General features: G+C 33.3%; 3 protein-coding genes across 12 annotated transcripts; all 3 read right to left on the bottom strand.

The window, feature by feature from the left end:
* Positions 1–1,259: 1,259 nt before the first annotated feature.
* On the bottom strand, positions 1,260–4,572 carry LOC125186699. Of its 3 annotated transcripts, none has more exons than XM_048083114.1 (4): positions 4,421–4,572; positions 3,905–4,163; positions 1,906–2,778; positions 1,260–1,422 (listed from the first exon to the last, which is right to left on the bottom strand). In XM_048083114.1, exons 2-3 carry the CDS (start codon positions 4,037–4,039, stop codon positions 2,125–2,127), a joined length of 789 nt encoding a protein of 262 aa, XP_047939071.1. In that variant the 5' UTR covers positions 4,040–4,163; positions 4,421–4,572; the 3' UTR covers positions 1,260–1,422; positions 1,906–2,124. The 3 variants fall into 3 exon arrangements, with proteins under 3 accessions (XP_047939071.1, XP_047939070.1, XP_047939072.1); XM_048083113.1 differs by having other exon boundaries at positions 1,910–2,778; XM_048083115.1 differs by lacking the exon at positions 3,905–4,163 and having other exon boundaries at positions 1,910–2,778; positions 4,421–4,570.
* Positions 4,573–15,255: 10,683 nt separating this feature from the next.
* On the bottom strand, positions 15,256–19,453 carry LOC125189128. Of its 5 annotated transcripts, none has more exons than XM_048086356.1 (3): positions 19,236–19,453; positions 16,921–17,591; positions 15,256–15,840 (listed from the first exon to the last, which is right to left on the bottom strand). In XM_048086356.1, exons 1-2 carry the CDS (start codon positions 19,302–19,304, stop codon positions 16,956–16,958), a joined length of 705 nt encoding a protein of 234 aa, XP_047942313.1. In that variant the 5' UTR covers positions 19,305–19,453; the 3' UTR covers positions 15,256–15,840; positions 16,921–16,955. The 5 variants fall into 5 exon arrangements, with proteins under 5 accessions (XP_047942313.1, XP_047942311.1, XP_047942309.1 ...); XM_048086354.1 differs by lacking the exon at positions 19,236–19,453 and adding an exon at positions 18,870–19,015 and having other exon boundaries at positions 16,917–17,591; XM_048086352.1 differs by lacking the exon at positions 19,236–19,453 and adding an exon at positions 18,870–19,015.
* Positions 19,454–20,782: 1,329 nt separating this feature from the next.
* Positions 20,783–25,215, bottom strand: LOC125189130. 4 transcript variants are annotated; one of them, XM_048086359.1, is made up of 3 exons: positions 24,925–25,215; positions 23,121–23,795; positions 20,783–21,386 (listed from the first exon to the last, which is right to left on the bottom strand). In XM_048086359.1, exons 1-2 carry the CDS (start codon positions 25,036–25,038, stop codon positions 23,160–23,162), a joined length of 750 nt encoding a protein of 249 aa, XP_047942316.1. In that variant the 5' UTR covers positions 25,039–25,215; the 3' UTR covers positions 20,783–21,386; positions 23,121–23,159. The 4 variants fall into 4 exon arrangements, with proteins under 4 accessions (XP_047942316.1, XP_047942314.1, XP_047942318.1 ...); XM_048086357.1 differs by having other exon boundaries at positions 23,125–23,795; positions 24,925–25,212; XM_048086361.1 differs by lacking the exon at positions 20,783–21,386 and adding an exon at positions 22,486–22,708.
* Between the last annotated feature and the right edge of the window lie 905 nt (positions 25,216–26,120).

The raw sequence follows: 26,120 nt of genomic DNA, 5'->3' as shown, positions 1-26,120 counted from the left end.
GAGAAAAAAAAAAAAGAATATCGTAAAAGAGTTAAATTTGTAAAAATAAATTGAAATTGACTGCTCCTTTTCTCATTTAAATTTTATCATATTTTTCTATTTTGCATCCATTTCTATATTATTAAATTGATAACTTTTCAAAAATAGAATGTACACATATTTTTATGGGACTGTAAGAATATATAAAAGTATGACTAACCCTCGGCTAATTTTTTTAATTCACTTTCCATTATATTTTTTAAAAACCGTGTCCGATAAAGTGTGACAGAATTTATGGATAGAAAGAAGTAATTTTACGGGACCAATCAAAGTACAAAGAGAAACTAGAAAACAAATTTTAAATATGAAAATGTTAGTCGAGACTACCTAATTTTACGGTTTGCATAATGTGTATTATTATTACTATTATTATTATTTGCACTGTTATATGAGTATTTAAATTTTAAATCATATAAAGTATAATATTTATTCTAAGATTTATTGGTGAACATTTAACAGCATATAGCAAGTTTTATAATAAAAAACTTGCCAAATCTTGGTCAACAATCTGGGGCCAATATGTTTTCAATCTGGAAAACTGAAACGGTAGCACAATAGAACTCCTGTGTCTTTAATTTTCATAAAGGTTAGTTCTAAGAGTATATATTTTCAGTAATTATCACTCCTACAAACAAATTTGTACTATTATTAATAGATTTATATAAAAATTGGTTCCAATATTATTTTACCACTAACTACTTAAATGATTTACATTATTGATATTTATAGTAATAATGGTGTTTTATATTGATTTAAATTGCTAACTACCCCTCTATAGTAATGCTAATGTGTGTAATTATTAGATCATTAGATCTCTAAAAATCTTATGATCCTAAATTAGTTAGATTACAATTGGTCACACCTATATAGTAATACTAACGTGTGTAATTATTTATTAAACTAAGTGTATATTATCATAAAATTATTATGAGTTATGCACAGTAAACGATAAAAAGAACTAGCATGACTGTATGAGTATATAACATCAAATTAATATCAGTAATACACATCAATCAAAGCATAGCCAATAGTTTAAATAGAAGCTCAAGAATAATTAGAGCAAAATGACTTATGAACAATTAACAATGAAAAAACTAACATCAAAATAGTATTAGTGATACACATCAATCAAAGTATAGCCAATAGGTTAAATAGAAGCTCAATAATAATTAAAGCAAAATGAGTTATGAACAGCAAACAAAAAAAAAAAAACTACCATATAACATCAAAATAGTACTGTATTAGTGATACACATCAATCAAAGTATAGCCAATAAATTAAACAGAAGTACACGAATAATTAGTGTAAAACGAGTTATGAAGAGCTAATAAAATCCGGAGGGAATTGTCTTGCCCTTGCTCCTCTATATTGGACAAGTTGTTCCTGAGACAGAGCACACATATACAGTGAGGAAGAATGAAATATGCTACAGTAATAAAAGTCAAATCTTTGGAAATAAATTTGGGTTCAAAACGCAAGTATATCTTGAAAACCCCGTATTTTCTTCAGAATCTTGCAACTTTTGGACTCGACTGCGCTACTTCAGTAAAACAATCATAACTTTCTCTACAAAACTATGAATGGAGCATGTGACGCGAATCTCTTACAAAACTAAAAACAGTTTTAGCATTAAGAGACTGTTTGAAATTCATCATATCTAGCCCATTTTACTTTAAAAGTTCATCAAACTCATCAATTAGACCGCTGATAAAATCATAGTACTAAATTCATGCAATACCAGATCCAAACAAGAAAACACCAGCATTGTTTCAAAATTGAAAGATTTGTGTTTTTTAATGCTCTTATGAATGCTCAAATTGAGAAATTAAACATGTGCTTTAATAATGGTAAGTAAGAATTAGAGACCTACTTGATATGAGCCTCCCAACGCGGATGATCCATCTTCAACTGTACAACTTACACTAACAATGATTGGACTGAATAACTTAAAACAATAACATCCCCTCCTGTGCATTATTCATCTTCACAATAACATCCCCTCCTGTGCATTATTCATCTTCAGGGGATGCAGTGCATATTCACACCGTGTATTAAATTTACATACTTGTATTATTATTTTTTATTTCAGCGATGGATGGTTTTGATCTGCACAGCATCCCCTGCTATGGCATTTTGCACAGCAGGGGATCCCACCCCCGCAGATAATCCGATCAAACCATACTCGGCTTCTGTTCCAACAGTAGCTTCTCTCTCAGCGCCGGATTCTCTCCCAACACCCTCACCTACTGCCACAGCTCTCTTAGCAATATTCTCCCACAGTACACTCAGCTTCTCTTTCAGCTGTCCCTCGTAATAAAATATATTGATCACAATCACGAAAAGGAGTGCCGAGCATATAGGGAGGAACGTGCACCACAAAACGGCGTCGTTAAAGGCTTTTGATTTTCCACTGGGAGCGATTGCCAGTGTGGATGCTGCAAAATTTGCAGGGACAGTTATCAGGGACACCCACATCGAATACCAGGCGGCTCGTGATAGAAGTAGTTTTTTCGATGTCCATTGAGCAGTGACGAGGAAGATTGCGAGGAGAGCTAGACTCAATGCTAAGGTGTTAGAAAACATCAAAAATATGTAAGCACTTGGATGAGTATATCCAATCACGGCATGCCCAGCACTGTGAAGTGGTGTGTCATTCTGCCACACGCCGCCCGGTGGGTTGGCGGCGCTATAGTATGAAATTGTTGATACTACAGACGACACCAACAGAATCACATTATCCTGCGGGGGCAATGGTGAATCCAGGAATTAAAGACAATAAATACAATAGTTATTGAAATAATTATCACATTATATATTTGAAGTGAATCAAAATTATCTCACTATCACTCGTAGCATCAGAGAAACAATAGAAACTCAAACCTTATTCACACAATCAATATTTTCATGATAATTACTTGAAAATTATGTCCATAGTTTAAACAAACACTAAAGTTTAATTTTAGTCCCCTGAAAGGACTTTTTACCCTTTGTTCCAAACAATATGATTTAGACTAAATTTGACTTTTTAAGTTAAAACTAACTGTCAGACATGTTTGACCAAATTAATGACTTAATTTATTTAATATTATAATTTGTAAAAAAAATTGATTAAATTAAAAAAAATTGCTTTCCACAAATTGTCACAAAATTACTTTAAATTATTTTAAAAATCTATACCCAATATAGTAAAATAGTACGATTCCCTTTTTTTCACAAAGTTTTAGTGCCAGTTTGGTAGCTAAGATGAGATAACATAGATATGATAAGTTATCTTCAATTTGGAAGATAATTTATTTGATGAGATAATTATCAATGATTAGTAGCTAAAATAGTGTATTTGGTAGACTAAGATAATCCTTCATATATTATGTAATGTAAAAAGTCATTTATACCCTGTTTAAAATATGCATATGTCTACTCTAGAATCCGAAATCCATATCATATGGATTATTCAATGGATGATTAATGAACTATTATTCTATTTAATTAAAATTTAAATTCGTCTACTTGAATAATTAATAATTAAGTCAGAATAATGAATTTATTCATAGTTTAAAGTTATGGAAGTGTTGACGAAAACACAACCAAAATCAGAAAATTACAAAGAAAAAGGTCCTATCAAATAATAAATCAGAAACGTACCTGAATTTCAACAAAAATACACTACTAGAAAACAAAAATCGTGAAAGACCGAAGTTGAAGAATTAGGGGTAAAAAAACAAAAGAATTAGGGCTGTCGACAAAAAAGTATCGACGGCGGCGGCGGCGACCATGGAGAGACTCCACCACCGTTGCACACAACACAACCACCACCAACCAATTCGAAACCTTAATCACAGAAAGAGAGAGAGAGACAAAGTTTTACCACGCTGACTAGAAAATTAAGGTAACGCCTCTGCGAAAGAGGAGGAGGGGGGTTAGGAAGGGCAGATCCGTAAATTCCATGGGGTTGTCGGAAGACCACAAGGCCGGCGGTGACCTCACCAAGCTCCATATTCATTTAGCCCAATTTTTAAAAATAAATCAACTCAAACAATGATTAGACAGATCTATTTGAAATGATGGCCATGGGGTCGGACCACCATCTAAACCGAAGCCCAAATAGAGGACCTTCAATTTCAGATCTGAAACAGGAGTTGAAAAAAGAGGTAGTGAAAGGGGAGGTGCATTGGCGGCTAAGGAAGCAATGACAGTAAAATTATGTGTTCTCCTTCTCCCCCAAATTAGAAGGGCATCGCGTGCAAAGACAGTAAAATTGCGCGGTTCGAGATGGGCCATGAAAAGTTACTACACGGGCTCCAACTCAATAAAAAGCACTATCATGACATATCACACAAACCAACATAAAGAAACTAAACGGATAGAAAATGATTGTGATTACCTCCAATATCTCTACTTGCCCTCCAATTGCATTAACGCTTGAAGCCGACTGATTCATTTCAACTGATCTCATTTTTGGTGTTGGGTGAAGCAGAGCTCTATCTCATTTTTCTATCAAAAAGCCCTTTTATAATTACTATTTTCAACAAACTTTCAACAATAGTAATCTAATTTTGGAACCTTCCGACAAGTGCCTACAGATTCGGTCCTTTTATGGGTATTCATGCATAAAAACAAACTAGTCTTAAAAGTGGACGGGCCCACAGCTGTACTCATCTTTAAAATTTTTAAATATTGTAATTATATAAATACTACTACTAGTAATTATTAATAATTGACTTAATTTATTTAAAGAAAAACAAAAATAATTAGTAACAATTGAATTATAATATCATTACATATTTATATTCCTTATAACTTTAAAATTAATATTAAAAATTTAAATAACAATACAAAAAATAAATAAAAATATAGTAAAAATGTGATACGAAATCAACACAAAAGAAGTGAAAAGAGTGTTACATTTCTCTTTGTTATTTACTGGAGTGTTAATATTCAAGGATACTATAGTCCAAAATAAATTGCTATTATCTAGATGAAATAAATTAAAGTGAATATGTAATAAATGTACAATTTTATTAATATTTTAATTTTATAATTATCATAATGTGGTCATTTAGCACTACTCTAATCTTTTTTATCCTTCTCTTTTACTTTAATGATTTTACTTTACCACTGTGGTCTCACCGCATAATTTCAATTATTTTTTCTTTTTATCACTTACTTTATTAATTACACATTAAAATTTATATTAATCTTAAATTTTCTATGGGACTAAAGGGATTATAAAATTGACAAAGTCAACAAGATGTAAACAATTGTTAATCTTTGTGAATTGAACCGCGCGAACTTTTGACTAAGAAATGAACTCAAATCTTCACATTTCCACTGTTCGGTATGCAATATCAATTTCGTTGCGGCCCGCATTGGGCAAGGGCCCGCACTGTTCACAACAAATGACGTGATTTCATTTCTCGACTTTGTACCCAGATTTGAACACCAATTTACATCCTTACCCTTCCTCGATGACAGTGAAATTCATCACAAATTTGTTGCATCTCTTGTACCTCTATCGCAAATTCATCAGAACCTCTATCACAAATTCATCACTGAATCACTTTTGGGGTCGAGTCGTTTGCTGAACAATTTGCACATATGAAAATAGAATTGGTGAAGCTATGAAAATTGAGGAATTGGAATTATGATGTTTCAGTTGATGAGATTACAGAAAGGGAATGATAATGGCAGCTATTGCGAAAATGCTGGAGATGTTGGGACGACGACGAAGAAATCACCAACGCTCCGACGACTACTAGCTCGGCAAAGGAATTTGGCGGCGCCGGACTTCTATTTGCAATTCCGATTGATTTGGTTGGTGGAAGGGCGGTGGAGGCATTTGACCTGTGTCTGCCGACGGCTGCAAGGAGGTGGCGGAGTTGGGTTTGGTGAGAGTGAGCTTGGCGGCAGAGAGGCGCTCGACGTCGTAGGAGGCGTGAAGAGTGCACCAGAACTGGCTGAGGCGGCGGGTGTGAGCTCGGCGGCAGAGAGGGGCTGCTTTGATTTGGTTGGGGATGAAAGATTACTCCTTCCAATTTTTACCAAAACTTGTAGAAGCTTGAAAATTTGATACTTTATTGAGGTGATTTGTGTCATTTTAGGTTCCATAGCAGAAATATAACTTTGTAGGTGAACGCAGGAATTGATTTTCATTTCTGTGGGCCATAGCAAAACAAATCTGTCCAGATTCTCTTCTTGAGAATTCTTAAACGGTAAAGTGAACACGCCTTAGGTTTGATCTTGACGTATATAAAATCTATATCTATTTCTATCTATATCTATATAATACTCCTAAAAGGGGAATTTTGAGGTATTTAGAGAAATAAGAGGAATTTTGGGAGTATTTAAGGAATGGGATGTAATCAATTGCTAACTAATTAGCAATCAAAAACTGAGACCAATTTTTAACATTAGATTAGAAGATCTAGTGGTGGATATAATGCCATGTGGAAAAATTTAAATGAGTATTAAATAAAATTGAAGGGTATTAATGTCAATTCTCTCTTATTAAAACTTTAAATTTATATAACTCACTCGATTTATATTATTTTTTAGCAAAAAATATATCAAAATAAAGGTAATTTTATAAGGATTCTAACGATATCTCACTTGCATATGTTCCGACGACGTTCGGATGATAAAATTTAATGATTTTTGTTTCAGTTTTCGTAACATATTTTTTATCAACAAACACATAAAAAAATTCTCAATAAAATGCATATAAAATCTCAACATTATGCATGTGAAATATCAACATAATGCATGTGAAATCTCAATAAAACAGTATTGAGGTTTTGTCTACTATTTATTGAGATTCGTAAGATTTAATCTCAACCACTCATTTTAAGATCTAAGGGTGGAGATTTGGTATTATTTTTTATTGTGAAGCATTAGAAGATGACCCTTTAAGGAATAACCTTTTGTTTGTAAATTTAAAATTCAAAATTTGTGACCAAGTTTTAGTGAAAACACAAAAATACAATTTACGTAAATCAATTTACACAACTTCTATTTTAATGGGAATAGTGTCTCTTAATTAGTGAAAGTTGTGACTCTTAATTAGTTGCATGAGACACCTATATTATGTTTGGTGGAAGAAGAGACTAAGAGGCTGGAATAAGAAGAGGTGAGAAGAAAAACGAATACGAATAATCTATATTGTGTTTATCAATATATTTAAGATTTACTTGAAATTTATGTTGTATTTATATTTTAGAGTTATCTGTATAATAAAATTGCAGATTGTGTTCGTCACCTTCACTCCATCGCTCGTGTTTGGAAGCCTCACGAGTAGTGTCAATTTCCAAGACATCATCTCGTGGTACGTATGCATATATTGTTTAAGTTTGCGTAGTGTAACTAATTTTGGAACGATACGATGTAGGCGGTTTATGCCGGTGGCCGGTGAACATTGGACTAACGTTCGTGTTTGGGGACATATGATCTTTTTTTCTATTCTACAATTCTTTATTTTTTTAAATTCACTGACTAAAAATAATGAGAATGGCTACAGAAATATATCCTCGCTCCGTCCCAAGATAAGTGACTCTTTTTAGGATATCTTAAGATAAGTGACTCTTTTCTTTTTTTTTGTACTATTTCTCTTACTGTTTCTCTCTACTTTATTAACTCTCTTATTTTATTCACTTTCCACTTTACTAACAAAATCTTATTTACTTAAATTTTATGCCAAAAAGTTTGTGATCATTTATTTGGAACGGAGGGAGTATAAAGCAAAATTCAGAGGGAATTTCGTCCACTGACTTAAGTTTTTCGTTTATTTTATTGCAAGGGACATTTTTAATCTAATACTTTCTTTTATGAAAGTCCACATCAAAGATAGTATTTCAATGTCGGAAGTTAGAATGTCCAATGATAAATTAATTTGTTGTAAAAATATGTGTTTACATTATAGCCTCAGAATTAATTAAGGAATGGAGTACAATACTGCAACTAAATATTAGTAATTAACTACAGTTCACACTCCTTTTTCCCTGTCGTGGAAATTTCCTGGAACGTTCAATCCGATTGATTCTTTAATTTAATCAATTTAACAAGATTTTTGTCTTTAAATGAGAATTAGTTAATATGGGATCACTAACTATTTAACAATCACATATTAAAATCAAATTTTGGCCATATGAGATATGATGTTTGAAATAATGACACATGAATTCGACTTTAAATTAAAAAAATTATTAAATAAATTTAAAGGATATTAATGTCAATTCTCTCTCATCAAAATCATATCAAAACTTTAAATTAACGTAATTCTCACGATTTAAATTATTTTTTCACAAAAAATATATTAAATTAAGGACAACTTTATAAGGATTCCAACGAGATCTCAATTGTATATGTTCCGAAGATGTTCGGGTGATGAAATTTGATAAATTATATTTCAATTTTCGTACATGTTTATAAGCAGATTTTATCAATAAATGCAAAAAATATATCTATATAATGTAGTATATAAAATCTGTATGTAAAATATCAATACAAATGTGTTGATATTTTCTTATCCTTGTGTTGATATTCTCATGTCATATTATTGATATTTGTAATACACACCTACGAAAATTATCATATGATAAAATAATGACGATATTACCATTTTGTTAATATTTTGTGTACTATTTATTGAAATTTATGAAATTTAATCTCATCCACTCATTTCAAAATTTAAAAATGTAGATTTAGTCTTAGTTTTGGATGATTATGTTAATCATTAAAAGTGGACCCCTATACAAGTCTACAAGACTTATAAGGCTGAAAAAAATGTCAGCAATTTGTGAAAACTATATACTCTCTCCATCCCACAAAAAATGTCACACTTTCCTTTTTAGTTTGTCCCACAAAAGATGTCACATTTCCTTTTTTGGAACAAGTTCCTTCTCACATCAATTATAAAAATATATTTTCTCTCACCACTTAACACACAAAATAACATCTCCTAAAATCTCGTGCAATTTCTCAAGTGTGACATCTTCTCTGGGATGGAGGGAGTACAACCCTTTCTTTGAGTATAAGACCATGTTTACTAACAGCCACTATATCCAACCCAATCATTTACTTTTTATCTCCTCCATATCATTAATATTCATCTAACCCAACCACATCATTTTTGATGATTTATTAATACAATAACCACCCAACCTCACCGTTATATATCTATGTTTTATATTATTTTTTAATAATATTATTATTATATAAAATATTTATTATTGTATGATAAAATTTATAAAAATGTACAATAAAATCTAGGAAAATAATCTTAAGAACAATCAAAATTCTGGAATCACAGAATATATTATTCTCATCATCTTCCATGATTGGCAAAAAATGAAACTAAAAAATATTAGTACTTGTACTTAGTAAATTGTACTGCTACTTAGAAGAAGGATTATAAGAGGGGAAACAATAAATTTTTTTATGCAAAACTATAACAAATGTTGTCTTATTTATAAAGGATGGAAAATTATGAAATTTTGGTATAATTTTAATAATATTTTAATACTATAATGTATTATAATTATTTAAAATTTTAAAATATAGAATATCAATCAATGAGGCCGTACCAAATTGCACAACCTCATTGGATGATGAAATAAAATGGGATGAGACCACGTGGTTGATGGTGGCCTTGGAGAAGACCTCGGTCTATGGGAGTCGAGAGAAATCAAATTACTTTCCATACTTTTAGAACCGAACACAAGATTTACAATTGGGAACCAAATTATTTTCCCCACTCACAATCCAAAAAGGTATTAAAAGAAACTAATTGAAAGAAAAGATTGTGATTACCTCAAATTCAGCAATATAATCCAGAGTCTCTACTTTCCCTTCGATTGAGCTTGGCAGTAGATTCATTGCAACGCTGTCTCGACAACTATAGCGCTTGGGGGTACCTGAAGGCATTCGAATGAGCTCGATTTTGAGTTCTGGGTTAAGGGGGTCTCCGATGGCGCCCCTTCCACTCGCCCTTCCATTAGCCCTTCGCATGCCACGTCAGCACTCGCCCTTCCCATTCCACTGCCACATCACTAGCCCTTCCTACTGCACTAGCCCTTCCCACTAGGACTTCCCGCAATAAAATTAATAAATTCACAATTAAAATTAAAATTTACGGAATTAAAATTTCGACACGAGCCGTATTTATAGAGTTTTTTAAAAAAAAAATTAAAAAAAAATCGGTGGGACGTCCGAGTGGGACGTCCTACCCACGCCACAGTGGCGCCCGTCAGGTAGGACGTCGACGGGAGGGGCGAGGCCATCGCAGGGGCACACGGGACGAGCGTGGGCGCCCTTCCCGCTCACTATGGCGTCCGTCAGGTGAAGGTCGCCCGTCCCCGACGGGCGAACGGGAGGGGCGCCGTTGGAGACACCCTAAGGGTCTAATTTTTCAGTGTAGCAGGTGATACTCCCTCCGTCCCACAAAGATAGTCCCACTTTGACCGGACACGGATTTTAAAAAATGTAATGGAAAGTGGGTTGAAAAAGTTAGTGGAATATGAGTCCTACTTTTATATATTAGTTTTATAATAAAATGTGAGTAGGAATGAGTTAATGGAATATGAGGTCCACTACCAAAAATGGTAAAAAGTGAAATGGGACAAACTTTGTGAGACGGACCGAAATGAAAAAATCGTACAATCTTTGTGAGACGGAGGGAGTATTAGAAAACGCGCGATTCAGGTGCAAGGATGGAAACGGATCCTCTGCTGTTTAAAGAAACACGACACGAGGAAATTGAATGAAAAGCATAGATATAAATTATTTTCTTTTTCAACCTCTATTCGCTTTTATTATGCTTTAGGCATAAATTAATACAAATTGTATTCCCATGGCCCACTTAGAACATCTCCAAAGGGAGAAGGTATATAGAAAATGTATATCATTTACATACCTCCTCAAAAAGTTAAATATATCCTTCCGACTCAAAAAAAAAAGGTATATAGAAAGAAAAATAATTTTAGAAAAATAAAATAATAGTACAAAATGCATTTAAAAAATATAAAGTTATAAGATTTTGCCTTTCCATTGATGGGGGAATAAGGATACCTCATTACAATATAATTTATATAATAGTTTAAACCCAAATTCACATACGGGTCGAATCTGCGGGTACCCGAATTTACATTCCTACAGGCAGCAATATAGAAGATGTCTATCAAACAAAAACTATCGCTGCTTGGTCTTTATCGAATTGTCCAGTCCTTGTTCATCTAGATAATTGGACAAGTCCTTGTTCATCTAGATAATTGGACAACTGTTCCTGAGACGAAGCACAAATGTATAGAGTGAGGGAGACTGAAATATACTAGGAAATAGATTTGGGTTCAAAATGTAAGTATATCTTGAAAACCCAGAATTTTCTTCAAAATACCGCAACTTTTGGACTCGACTGCACAACTTTAGTGAAACAATGGAACGTGCGACGCGACTCTCTTACGAAACTAAACACAATTTTATCATTCTGTTTGAAATTCATCATATTTGGCCCATTTTACTTTAAAAATTCATCAAAAAGATCACTGATAAGAGCATAGTAGTACTAAATTCATGCAACACTAATCCAATCGAATCAAGCCTAACAAGAAAACACTAACATAGTTTCAAAAAATTGAAAGCTTTGTGTGTTGTTAATGCTCTTATGAATGCTCAAATTGAGAAATTAAACTCGTACTATAAGGGTGTGTCTGGTAGCCCAAACAATTTTTATCATGTTTTGATGGATAATGAGCTTTCTTTAATTGGTGGATAGGATAGTATGTGGTTTGGTTCAGCCTATGGAGGCTGATTGAGCTTATATCAAGCGTTTGGTTCAACCAAGGAATGAAGGAAACAAAATGCCATCTGCCTAAACTACCCTCTCACGTCTGGGCAAATATTAGCGCCGCACATCAACTCCAAAAAGTGTACCAAGTGCTCCTATGATTACTCATCCTAACTGATATGATATGCTATATAATTCACACTTTATTGTTTCATAAAAGACTCGAAAACAGATTAGGATGCAAGGTCCAATTCTAGCATGCTTCGAAGAACATATAAATGAGAGACAACCAATGCAACAACCACTGTCATGTACTTAGTCCAAGTTGAGAAGAGGAAGAAGAGTTAACAACAAAATGCTTCACTGAGTTAGCTAACCTATGCTAAGTTGTGCATAAAATTGATACTATTATAGATGTGGGAGAGTGTTCACCCATGACAAAGCTCAACAAGCTGTGGGATGAGATCAGAGTCCCATAGTCCAACAATGGCAAAAGAGGTGGTTTGAACAGCGTGAGATGTCATAGCGATTAGAGATTGCAGCTTCTTTATCAAGGCCTTTGTTTTGTCCAATTTCGACTCCTCTTCACCGTGGTACTCCTGCCCCTGAAGTGCAGATAGCTTCTTCTCATGCTCGATTTTTGTTGCTGCTTTTTTCCGGGTCGGCCGTTTGGTGTTCGGCAAACCAAACGGTGGAATAGGCATGTAAGATTTGGGTTTCACAGCATTTTCGGCCTACCAGACGAGCCCTACTAATGGTAAATAAGAGTTAGAGACTTACTTTATATGAGCCTTCCAACACCGGATGATCCATCCTCAGCTGTACGATAAGTCTTTTTAACTTGTCCCATTACTTATTTTTATTATTTTAATATTAATTAATATATCAAATTATTAATATAGTCTTTATTTTGGTGTACAAAATTTGGTTGTTTATCATTACTCATAGATTTAAAGAACCTTTTTCTTCTAAAATTATTGCAAAATTTAGCAAACCGACTTAAAAAAGTTACACATGAAAATCTGATGTTCAATGTGCAAAAGTCAAAATTCTAAAGAAATAATTTATTTTGATGGATGTCAATGTGGAAAAGTCAAACCCCAAAAAATATGAAAAATTCGAAGAGTACTCTAACTGACAGAATCTTGATTCACAAGAAAAAATCTTACGTGTAATTAATCTGCAGAATTCTAAAGTTGACTGAGTCACTACTCATTAGTCATAATCATAAAGCAATAATATGCGACCAATTTTTCTACGACCGAAAAATAGAATAATAGAAAAAAACTGATTTTATTATTCATTTTAAATAAAAATATTTCCACATTATTGATGAATTTGATTGGATTAATATTGATGATATGGTTGCTGATAAATATGATCTAGGATTTTTTTACTTTTGAAGTAGTAATTATCTAGGAGTAATTTTCGGTAAAGGCCTTCCAAAAAAACCCGTTATTGCACATTTTTGGTAATGGCCTTCTAGAAAACACGTTATTGCCGTTGCTATGAGCATTCTCGCTCTTCCCTAATTCATTAATTTCTTTATTTAATTGGTGTGCCCAATTTGTAGGCAAGACTTTTAAAATTTTAAAATAAAAGTAAAAGTATGTTTCAATGTATTACAATTACATTTTTATAAATAAATTACATCCTCCATTAAAAAGAATATGCACTTTAAATTCCACGTGAATTTTCATATAAAATTGGTCAAACAAAAGGGAGGTAGAAAGAAAAAATAATTAAAATATTATTAGTAGAGAATTGATCTTATGTTATTAGAAAGAAAAGAATGTTCAACATTTTAAAGTATATATTCTTATGGGACAAACTAAAATGAAAAAGAGTGCATATTCTTGTAAGACGAAGTTAAACATTGGTATATATAATAGTGGATCATGTTTTTTCCAAAAACTTGTGTGATATTTAAACTCCATTCTTCTATATGACATTTGTTTATGTTTTTTCCAAAAAAATCTTAGTAATGGAAGAAATAAAGATAAATTAAATAGGTTTCGTCTCCATACAATCTTTAGCTTCGGAAAACATATCTCAGATTTCGAACTCGTTATCACACTAAAAAAGAAAGAAGAAATAGAAACTGAAGAAGAAGAAGAAGAAAAACCACATGTTTTGTAATTTAGATTTTCAAAAATACCCTCCATGACCCAAAAGTCATATATTTGGTACCTACGATTATTTTTGTCACGAAGTATCAAAAATGATACAAAACAAATATTAGATACTATTTTTGTGCAAAAATAAAATTAGATATTACTTATTTAGTTCACTCAAAGTAAAAAGTACAGCTCTTTCTTATCTAGTTAAGATAAATCTATAAATATATCTATAGTCTATAAAATCAGTGTTTGACTTGTGCATTTTGAGGCCAACGATAATAGAATGTGGACTATTGCATATTGTAAAATTTTAGTTTCATGTATTAAAACTTGTCAACATATGATTGCAAATTAATAAAATGTGGACTGTTTTCATATCGTAATCATCTATTAGCCCTATTTGATATGGTGGAATGGAATGGGAGAATGAAATGACAATCCTACCTCCATTCCATTCCTTTGCTTGGTATTTTATTTTCTTAGGAATAATTATTTCACTTGGAATCACCATTCCATTCCCAATGGGAGGAATAGCCATTCCTTCAATTTAACTAAAGAATGGCTATTCCATTCCATTTCATTTTACATTTTTCTTATTTTAAATTTTAATAAAATTATATAAATATTATTTATATTATATTTGAATTTAATATCATCTCAATTTTATGATAAAATTAAAATTTTAAAATTTTTAATAATTGAAAAAAAAATCCACCACACACATAGCAAGACACTCACACACACACCAAAAAAAAACACACCAAAACACACACAGACACACCAAAACACACAGACACACAGCAAAAAACACACACACACACCAAAAAAAAACACACTCACGCCACACACCAAAAAACACACACACATACACACACAACAAAATACACACACAAAGCAACACACATAATTTCATTCCATCTGTATTCCTTTCATTCACCAAGCACAAGAATGAAACGATGATTCCATTCCATTCCCACCTTCATTCCAATCCCTTCTCATTCCATTTCACCATACCAAGTAGGGCCTTAGTCGTGCCCGCACAATTGTGGGATTGAAACTTAGACTGATATAGACGGTTGTGGCCCACATAACTGAAACTGGAAAATGGTAACAAGTGTTTGGTGAGTAAGAAATGATACTAGTCAGCAACTTTTTTTAATCTGTCCACTGAATAAAAAGCCCTTTGTAAATTTCTGCATTTCACAACGATTATAATGGGGACACATTTCAGAAAACAGAGCATTTGGAGTACATCAACATGTGTGGGAAGAGCAAGAGGATCACATAAAATTTTGAGATTACAGATATATTTAACCTATCGTCAAAAAGTTCAGATGATGTACCATCAAGTCGGATCACAGAGATTCAATGTGAGATTACAGATATTCAGCAATTTGAGATCATAAGTGAGATATTTTCCCTGATTCTATCAGCAATCTAAATCATAGATGGGATATTTTCCCCCAAACAAAAGACTATGAATATTGCAATTCTCAAAAAACATGTTAACAGATGCATCAATTACGATAATTTAAACTATACTTCATGGACAATCATAAACCTTGTAGCTCCTAGCACATTGATAAACATTGCATCCTCCAGCTCGAACAACGATCGCTAGAATTTCACCAAAATTCAGACGGTATAACAAGTAAAGAGGGTCATCAATTACAGTCATCCAAATTCCTCCGACGAATAAATCACCACAACTCCGAGCCATCCTCACTCGTAATTTTAGAACTCGAAATCCCACAATAGCTGGAAACCACCGCACAAACCCACTGCTCTTCACAGCTTTCGCCGCTGATGACGGTGGCGACGACGTAGGCTCCGCCGAACATAAGCGTCCCCGACATTGGCTCCGCGTAACAGCTCTACTGCTGGCGACAACAGCGCCACATCACTGATCTGGCGATCAAGTAGTAATTATTACTACTACTTATTAAACTAAGTATTACTCATTAAATAAAATATATATTATCATAAAAATATTATTCCACATGTTAAGAATTTTATTCAGCATAAGATCGGAGCAAAGTGAGTTATGAACAGTAAACGATAAAAAAAAACTACTTAGGAGTTAGGAGTATATAACATCAAATTAATATCAGTAATACACATCAATCAAAGCATAGCCAATAGGTTAAAGAGAAGCTCATGAATAACTAGAGCAAAATGACTTATGAACAATAAACAATAAACAACAAACAATAAAAAAACTACTCCATATAACTTCAAAATAGTACTGTATTAGTGATACACATCAATCAAAGTATAGCCAATAGGTTAAATAGAAGCTCAATAATAATTAAAGCAAAATGAGTTATGAACAGTAAACAAAACAAAAAATAAAAAAACTACTACTCCATATAACTTCAAAATAGTACTGTATTAGTGATACACATCAATCAAAGTATAGCCAATAAATAAAACAAATACAAGAATAACTAGAGTAAAACGAGTTAATGAACATTAAACAATTAAAAAACTAGGATTATTTAAAAACTGGAGGTAACATCGCTGCTTGGTCATTATTAAATTGTCTTGTTCTTCTATATTGGACAAGTTGTTCCTAAGAAAGAGCACACGTATACAGAGTGAGGGAGACTGAAATATACTACAGTAATAAAAGTCAAATCTTATAAGTAGGAAATAGATTTGGGTTCAAAACGCAAGTATATCTTGAAAACCCCGCATTTTCTTCAGAATCCCGTAACTTTTGGACTCGACTACACAACTTTAGTAAAACAATCATAAACTTCCTCTACAAAACTCTGAATGGAGCATGCGACGCGAATCTCTTACCAAACTAAAAACAATTTTATCATTAAGAGACTGTTTGAAATTCATCATATCTAATCTGACCCATTTTACTTTAAAATTCATCAAAAAGATCACTGATAAAAGCATAGTACTAAATTCATGCAATACTAGATCCAATCAAGTCAAGCCTAACAAGATAATGGTAAATAAGAATTAGAGACCTACTAGATATGAGCCTTCCAGCGCCGGATGATCAATTTTCAGCTGTACAAAATGATTGGAGTAACAATTGACGCAGATAATCCGATCAAACCATCTGCAGCTTCTGTCCCAACACCCTCAGCTTCTGTCCCAGTGCCATTGTCGGCTTCTGTCCCAATACCCTCACCTACGCCCACAGTTCTCTTAACATTCTGCCACAGCACCCTCAGCTTCACTCCCAGCTGTCTTATGTTTTCCTCATAATAAAATATTTGGATCATAATCACCAAAAGGAATGCCAAGCCTATAGGGAGGAACGTGCACCACAAAACGGCGTCGTTAAAGGCTTTTGATTTCCCACTGGGAGCGATGGCCAGTGTCGATACTGCAAAATTTGCAGGGACAGCTATCAGGGACACCCACATCGAATACCAGGCGGCTCGTGATAGAAGTAGTTTTTTCGATGTCCATTGAGCGGTGACGAGGAAGATTGCGAGGAGAGCTAGACTCAATGCTAAGGTGTTAGAAAACACCAAAAATATGTAAGCACTTGGATGATTATATCCAATCACGACATGCCCAGCACTGTGAAATGGTGTGTCATTCTGCCACACGCCGCCTGGTGGGTTGGCGGCGCTATAGTATGAAATCGTTGATACTACAGACGACACCAACAGAATCTCATTATCCTTATCCTGCGAGGGGCAATGGTGTATCCAGGAATTAAAGACAATAAATATAATATTGAAATAATCATCACATTATATATTTGAAGTGAATCAAAATTATCTCACTATCACATGTAGCATTAGAAGAATTGATAGAAACTCAAAACTTATTCACACAATCAATATTTTCATGATAATTACTTGAAATTACGTTCAGAGTTTAAACAAAGGATGACATTAATTAGTTTGTACTGGCGGAGCTAGTTGGGATCAGCCGACCCACCACCAGCTCCGAAGTTCTACCAGAAAAGGCCTTTCGTCGGCCTCCGACCTTGCCCCAACCAAAGCAGCCTTCTTTCTCTTTTGAACAGACGCAGACATAGGTCAAAGAATTCAGGCTTTACTTTACTAAGCCCATTTTTAGTTCTTTAAAGAGTACATATATAATGGAATGATCAGATCCGAGGGGGCAGGGGTGTGGGGAGAAATACAGAAGAAAAGGTTCTCTCTTGATTCTGTACCCCTATGGGATGGAGGAAGAGGAAAAACCGAAGATTTCACATAGTACTTTTGATCGCATAATCAATCAGATAGTATCTAGTTATCATTATTTTTCACCACTTTGGCTAGAAAATTAACTTTAACTCAAATAAAAGATAATGATGAATAGATACTGTTAGAAGGAAATCACTCAATATCCGGAAGATATCAATTAGAGGATATGTGATTATTTCTTACCATACCTAGAAGATGTTAATAAATGTAAATAAAGCAATTAGGTTTATCATAGGTAGATCCTCCCAAGGCTATATAAGCATGTACATATCCACATTTTTGAGTGGCACAAAGAGATAGATTTGTTTCCAAATATAGAAAATGCACATCTTTGAATGAGGAAAACTAAAAAAGTAAGATGGACATCTCGAGATAAACGAGAGTAATATACTCCTTCCGTCTCCGAATAAGAGTTACTAATTTCCATTTTAGTCCCTCCCCAATTAAGAGTAGCACTTCACTTTTACCATAAATGGTAAGTAGGTCCCACATTCCACTAACTCATTCCACTCACATTTTATTATAAAACCAATATAAAAAGGTGGGTCCCACATTCCACTAACTTTTTCAACCAACTTTTCTTTACATTTCTTAAAACTCGTGCCCGGTCAATGTGCTACTCCTAATGGGGGACGGAGGGAGTAAATATCAGTGAAAATTCAGCCTATTACCGATCCTTTTAAGCCTATTACCGATCCTTTCGTAACTACTCCTTCAAATATTACTGTAAAAACAAAAAATTGACCTTACCGGTAAAATAAAGGACAAATTTTGTGACCTAGATCTGCATATGCATATGTGAGGGAGAGAAGAGGCCGATCTCGTCGGCTGACGGAAGGAATTTTCCGTTCCAAAATCGATACAGGATGATATTATCATTTTTTGTGGCTCTGCCCCCCTCTCCCGACCACTGAGGACACTCTTTAACTCCATATTTATTCATTTAGCTCAACTTTTAATTAAATCAACCTAAATCACCAACAATTTAATATACTAGGGCATAATTGAAATATATGATCGGTGAGCGTTATTTGAAATGATTATAAAATATAAACAGTAGAAAATGCCTGGTACGTTTAAAGTAAAGAAACTAATTGAAAAGAAGTTCGTGATTACCTTAAATCCAGCTTTAAGATCCTCCACAGTGTCTACCTTCCCTACTATTGCACTTGGTAATGAATTCATTTTGTCTCGACGAATGTAGTATATTTTCTGAGAACAGAAGAGAAGAGCTGTAACCGAGGAGAGGAGCCGTAACAGAAAGAGCTGAACAGGAGAAAGAAGTGTGGGGAATTGAAGTCAGAAGAAGCGGGTATTTTATCGACGGAGTCATCCTGTATTATTCAAGTTTGTGTTGCATTGAAAAATTGAGTCTTATAAAATAAAGATAAATGGACACGCCACATCCACATTTGCATTCGCATTTTCACTCTCTACACGGAAGCAGATCCACGGCTGTGGTACAAATCACAGCACTTGGACCAAGTGCTGTGCATAAAACGCCGAAGATAACAAATGAAACGCAGCACTAATTCATTTTGTTCAAACACCACTTGCCTCCCTGGCCCCACCTCACTGATCCATTCATTCTCTCACCCACGATATATAAGTAGTGGAGTAATGTATTTATAAAGCTGATTCCAACATATTTAGTCATTAATTAAACAAAAAATTGCATTATTAATATTTATAGCAAAATTTTAGTCATCAGTAATTAACAATGAATTTGCAATATTAATATTTATAGCAGAGAGTGAAATATAATATTTGAATATATTATATAAAATTGATTTAAAGTTTTTGTCATAGATTACTAAAAATGAATTAGTGGTATTAATCATAGTTATAGTTTTATAGGAATGGGTGTAATTGTGAAAAAAAAACTAAATATTATTGGATGTAATTGTGATAGAACTAAATCCTGTAAAATTATTTAATCATAAAGGAATCATTACTATAAAGAAATTTTCTTCACCGGGAAAATCGATATTTGATATACATATTTAGTCCCAATCACAATCAGCTTTATTGAAATCAACTTTAAAATATTATTACTAGAAATATTGATAATGTAAATTATTTTTAACAATTAATCACAAAAATATTAGATTAGCTTTATATATTACTACTAATATATTTTGTGGGAGAGAATGGATCGGTGAGGTGGGGCCAGGGAGGTAGCGGTGTTTGAACAAAATGAATTAGTGTTGCGTTTCATTTGTTATCTTCGGCGTTTTATGCACAGCACCAAGTACAGTGATTTGTATCACAACAGAGGATCTGCTCCCCTCTCTACACTCTCTACACGGGACTGGATCCTCTGCGGTGGAGAGAGGAAACACAGCACCGTGTTGTGCCTTGAAACGGCGCCGCTTGGCCCTCTTTCTTGCTTTTTTTCATTCCTTTTTTATTTTACCGTTCCATATTTATTATTTTGCCTTATACTAATAGTTTAGGGCACAGGGATTCCTTATAATTAGAATTAAAATAGAAAGAAGAAACTCATAGATTATATTAAATATAATCTACTAAAATTAATAGGTTTAAAAAATATTAAAAAAAGTCAAAATCCTCAAACTTAGTAGATTTAAAGATATAAGATCAAAATTCTCAGCAACATCAAATACATTATTAAAAAATATAATAAAGAGTGCACAAAGTCATGGGAAATTAAAGGAAATTAAAGAGTTCAGATGATGTACCATCAAGTCGGATCATAGAGATTCAATGTGAGATTACAGATATTCAGCAATTTGAGATCATAAGTGAGATATTTTCCCTGATTCTATCAGCAATCTAAATCATAGATGGGATATTTTCCCCCAAACAAAAGACTATGAATATTGCAATTCTCAAAAAACATGTTAACAGATGCATCAATTACGATAATTTAAACTATACTTCATGGACAATCATAAACCTTGTAGCTCCTAGCACATTGATAAACATTGCATCCTCCAGCTCGAACAACGATCGCTAAAATTTCACCAAAATTCAGACGGTATAACAAGTAAAGAGGGTCATCAATTACGGTCATCCAAATTCCTCCGACGAATAAATCACCACAACTCCGAGCCATCCTCACTCGTAATTTTAGATCTCGAAATCCCACAATAGCTGGAAACCACCGCACAAACCCACTGCTCTTCACAGCTTTCGCCGCTGATCACGGTGGCGACGACGCAGGCTCCGCCGAACATAAGCTTCCCCGACATTGGCTCCGCGTAACAGCTCTACTGCTGGCGACAACAGCGCCACATCACTGATCTGGCGATCAAGTAGTAATTATTACTACTACTTATTAAACTAAGTATTACTCATTAAATAAAATATATATTATCATAAAAATATTATTCCACATGTTAAGAATTTTATTCAGCATAAGATCGGAGCAAAGTGAGTTATGAACAGTAAACGATAAAAAAAAACTACTTAGGAGTTAGGAGTATATAACATCAAATTAATATCAGTAATACACATCAATCAAAGCATAGCCAATAGGTTAAAGAGAAGCTCATGAATAACTAGAGCAAAATGACTTATGAACAATAAACAATAAACAACAAACAATAAAAAAACTACTACTATATAACATCAAAATGGTATTAGTGATACACATCAATCAAAGTATAGCCAATAGGTTAAATAGAAGCTCAATAATAATTAAAGCAAAATGAGTTATGAACAGTAAACAAAACAAAAAAAAAAAAAACTACTCCATATAACTTCAAAATAGTACTGTATTAGTGATACACATCAATCAAAGTATAGCCAATAGGTTAAATAGAAGCTCAATAATAATTAAAGCAAAATGAGTTATGAACAGTAAACAAAAAAAAAAAAAACTACTCCATATAACTTCAAAATAGTACTGTATTAGTGATACACATCAATCAAAGTATAGCCAATAGGTTAAATAGAAGCTCAATAATAATTAAAGCAAAATGAGTTATGAACAGTAAACAAAAAAAAAAAAAACTACTCCATATAACTTCAAAATAGTACTGTATTAGTGATACACATCAATCAAAGTATAGCCAATAGGTTAAATAGAAGCTCAATAATAATTAAAGCAAAATGAGTTATGAACAGTAAACAAAAAAAAAAAAAACTACTCCATATAACTTCAAAATAGTACTGTATTAGTGATACACATCAATCAAAGTATAGCCAATAGGTTAAATAGAAGCTCAATAATAATTAAAGCAAAATGAGTTATGAACAGTAAACAAAAAAAAAAAAAACTACTCCATATAACTTCAAAATAGTACTGTATTAGTGATACACATCAATCAAAGTATAGCCAATAGGTTAAATAGAAGCTCAATAATAATTAAAGCAAAATGAGTTATGAACAGTAAACAAAAAAAAAAAAAACTACTCCATATAACTTCAAAATAGTACTGTATTAGTGATACACATCAATCAAAGTATAGCCAATAAATTAAACAAATACAAGAATAACTAGAGTAAAACGAGTTTATGAACATTAAACAATTAAAAAACTAGGATTATTCAAAAACTGGAGGTAACATCGCTGCTTGGTCATTATTAAATTGTCTTGTTCTTCTATATTGGACAAGTTGTTCCTAAGAAAGAGCACACGTATACAGAGTGAGGGAGACTGAAATATACTACAGTAATAAAAGTCAAATCTTATAAGTAGGAAATAGATTTGGGTTCAAAACGCAAGTATATCTTGAAAACCCCGCATTTTCTTCAGAATCCCGTAACTTTTGGACTCGACTACACAACTTTAGTAAAACAATCATAAACTTCCTCTACAAAACTCTGAATGGAGCATGCGACGCGAATCTCTTACCAAACTAAAAACAATTTTATCATTAAGAGACTGTTTGAAATTCATCATATCTAATCTGACCCATTTTACTTTAAAATTCATCAAAAAGATCACTGATAAAAGCATAGTACTAAATTCATGCAATACTAGATCCAATCAAGTCAAGCCTAACAAGATAATGGTAAATAAGAATTAGAGACCTACTAGATATGAGCCTTCCAGCGCCGGATGATCAATTTTCAGCTGTACAAAATGATTGGAGTAACAATTGACGCAGATAATCCGATCAAACCATCTGCAGCTTCTGTCCCAACACCCTCAGCTTCTGTCCCAGTGCCATTGTCGGCTTCTGTCCCAATACCCTCACCTACGCCCACAGTTCTCTTAACATTCTGCCACAGCACCCTCAGCTTCACTCCCAGCTGTCTTATGTTTTCCTCATAATAAAATATTTGGATCATAATCACCAAAAGGAATGCCAAGCCTATAGGGAGGAACGTGCAACACAAAACGGCGTCGTTAAAGGCTTTTGATTTCCCGCTGGGAGCGATTGCCAGTGTTGATGCTGCAAAATTTGCAGGGACAGCTATCAGGGACACCCACATCGAATACCAGACGGCTCGTGATAGAAGTAGTTTTTTCGATGTCCATTGAGCGGTGACGAGGAAGATTGTGAGGAGAGCTAGACTCAATGCTAAGGTGTTAGAAAACATCAAAAATATGTAAGCACTTGGATGAGTATATCCAATCACGACATGCCCAGCACTGTGAAGTGGTGTGTCATTCTGCCACACGCCGCCTGGTGGGTTGACGGCGCTATTGTATGAAATCGTTGATATTACAGACGACACCAACAAAATCACATTATCTTTATCCTGCACGCAGAAATGGTGTATCCAGGAATTAAAGACAATAAATACTCCATAATATTGAAATAATTATCACATTATATATTTAAAGTCAATCAAAATTATCTCACTATCTCGTGGCATTAGAGAATCAATAGAAACTCAAAACTTATTCACACAAATCACAATCAATATTTTCATGATAATTACTTGAAAATTATGTTCAGAGTTTAAACAAAGGATACTATTAGTTTGTACTACTACTTATAAAATAGTACAAACACTGGCTGAGCTAGTTGGGATCAGCCGACCCACCATCAGCTCCAAAGTTCTCCCATAAAAGGCTTTTCGCCGGCCCCCAACCTCACCCAACCAAAGCAGCCTTCTTTTCTTTTGCACAGACACGGATATAGGTCACAGAATTCGGGCTTTACTTTACTAAGCCCATTTTTTAGTTCTTAATTGTTTAAGCACAGACACAGATATAGGTCACCACTTTGGCTAGCAAATTAAGTAAATTAACTTTAATTCTATGAAAGATAATGATGATTAGATACTACTCTTCAAATAAAACTGAATAAAGCCCAGATTTTATGAAAATAAGGAATAAAAACAAAGAGAAGGTATTGAACGAACTGGTAAACAAAAAATCATCTCTATATTAATAATTCAATGATGAAAGATACACTATTCAACTAGCAAGCCTCTCAATTTCACCTCAGTGTCGTCCAAATTCCTATACTAACTACAATGAAAATACTTTTCCAAAATCTACATAAACCCTAAAAAGAAAACAAAGGAAAAAAGAAGAATCAGATCAGAAGGTAAAATACAGAATTGCAAAAATATAAATCAAAGCATAAATTCGTTGATTGTAAACAAAAAAGGTACTTGCTGATGGAGGATTGAGACGAAACTGGGAAGAATTTGCGGATCTGGATGAAGTAACGTGATGTATATGAAACAGAAAAGAGTATTTTTACGATTCGGGATTCATAATTTGATAACTTTCCCTGTTTTTAGAAATCAAATTACTTTCCATACTTTTACTATTGTTGAACCAAACACAAGATTAACAATGGAATCAAATTACTTTTCCCTACTCACAATCCAAAAGGTATTAAAGAAACTAATTGAAAGAAAAGTTTGTGCTTACCTCAAATTCAGCAATATAATCCAGAGTCTCTACTTTCCCTTCGATTGAGCTTGGCAGTAGATTCATTGCAACGCTGTCTCGACAACTATAGCGCTTGGGGGTACCTGAAGGCATTCGAATGAGCTCTAACGCACAGCTGAATTATAGTTCAGTTCAGGGAGAGTTTAAAATCTGTGTCCAGTGATACTACTGGATACTTTTCCAAATATGGGCACTTTTCCAACCATCTTATACTAATATAAAGTAGGGTGATGCTAAACAACTTTGGTCAACCACACAACTAATGGTCAACTATGGGAATAGAATAGAATCCTCGTTCATTCTTGTCAACTATGGAAATAGAATAGAATCCTCGTTCATTCTTGTGTTTAGTGAATGAAAGGAATACAGATGGAACGAAATTATGTGTATTGCTTTGTGTGTATATTTTGTTGTGTGTGTGTGCGTGCTTGTGTGTTTTTTGGTGTGTGTCAGTGTGTGTTTTGTTGTGTGTGTGTGTGCTTGTTTTTTTTTGGTGTGTGTGTGAGTGTCTTGCTATGTGTGCATGGATTTTTTTTCAATTATTAAAAATTTTAAAATTTTAATTTTATCATAAAATTGAGATGTTATTAAATTCAAATATAATATAAATAATATTTATATAATTTTATTAAATTTTAAAATAAGAAAAAATTTAAAATGAAATGGAATGGAATGGTCATTCCTTAGCTAAATTGAAGGAATGGCTATTCCCATGGGGAATGGAATGGTGATTCCAAGTGGAATGATTATTCCTAAGAAAATAAAATACCAAGCAAAGGAATGGAACGGAGATAGAAATGTCATTCCATTCCACATACCAAATAGGCCTAATAGATGATTACTATATTGAAACAGTCCACATTTTATTAATTTGCAATCATATGTTGACAAGTTTTAATACATGAAACTAAAATTTTACAATATGCAATAGTCCACATTCTATTAACGTTGGCCTCAAATGCTCAAGTCAATAACTGATTTTATAGACTATAGATATATTTATAGATTTATCTTAACTAGATAAGAAAGAGCTGTACTATTTACTTTGAGTGAACTAAATAAGTAATATCTAATTTTATTTTTGCACAAAAATAGTATCTAATATTTGTTTTGTATCATTTTTGATACTCCGTGACAAAAATAATCATAGATACCAAATATATGACTTTTGGGTT

Source organism: Salvia hispanica, chromosome 5 (genome assembly GCF_023119035.1).
Source record: "Salvia hispanica cultivar TCC Black 2014 chromosome 5, UniMelb_Shisp_WGS_1.0, whole genome shotgun sequence".
In the NCBI taxonomy this organism is placed as follows: Eukaryota; Viridiplantae; Streptophyta; class Magnoliopsida; order Lamiales; family Lamiaceae; genus Salvia; species Salvia hispanica.
The sequence above is the reverse complement of the archived record's forward strand: the minus strand, read 5'-3'. Positions and strand labels throughout refer to the sequence as shown.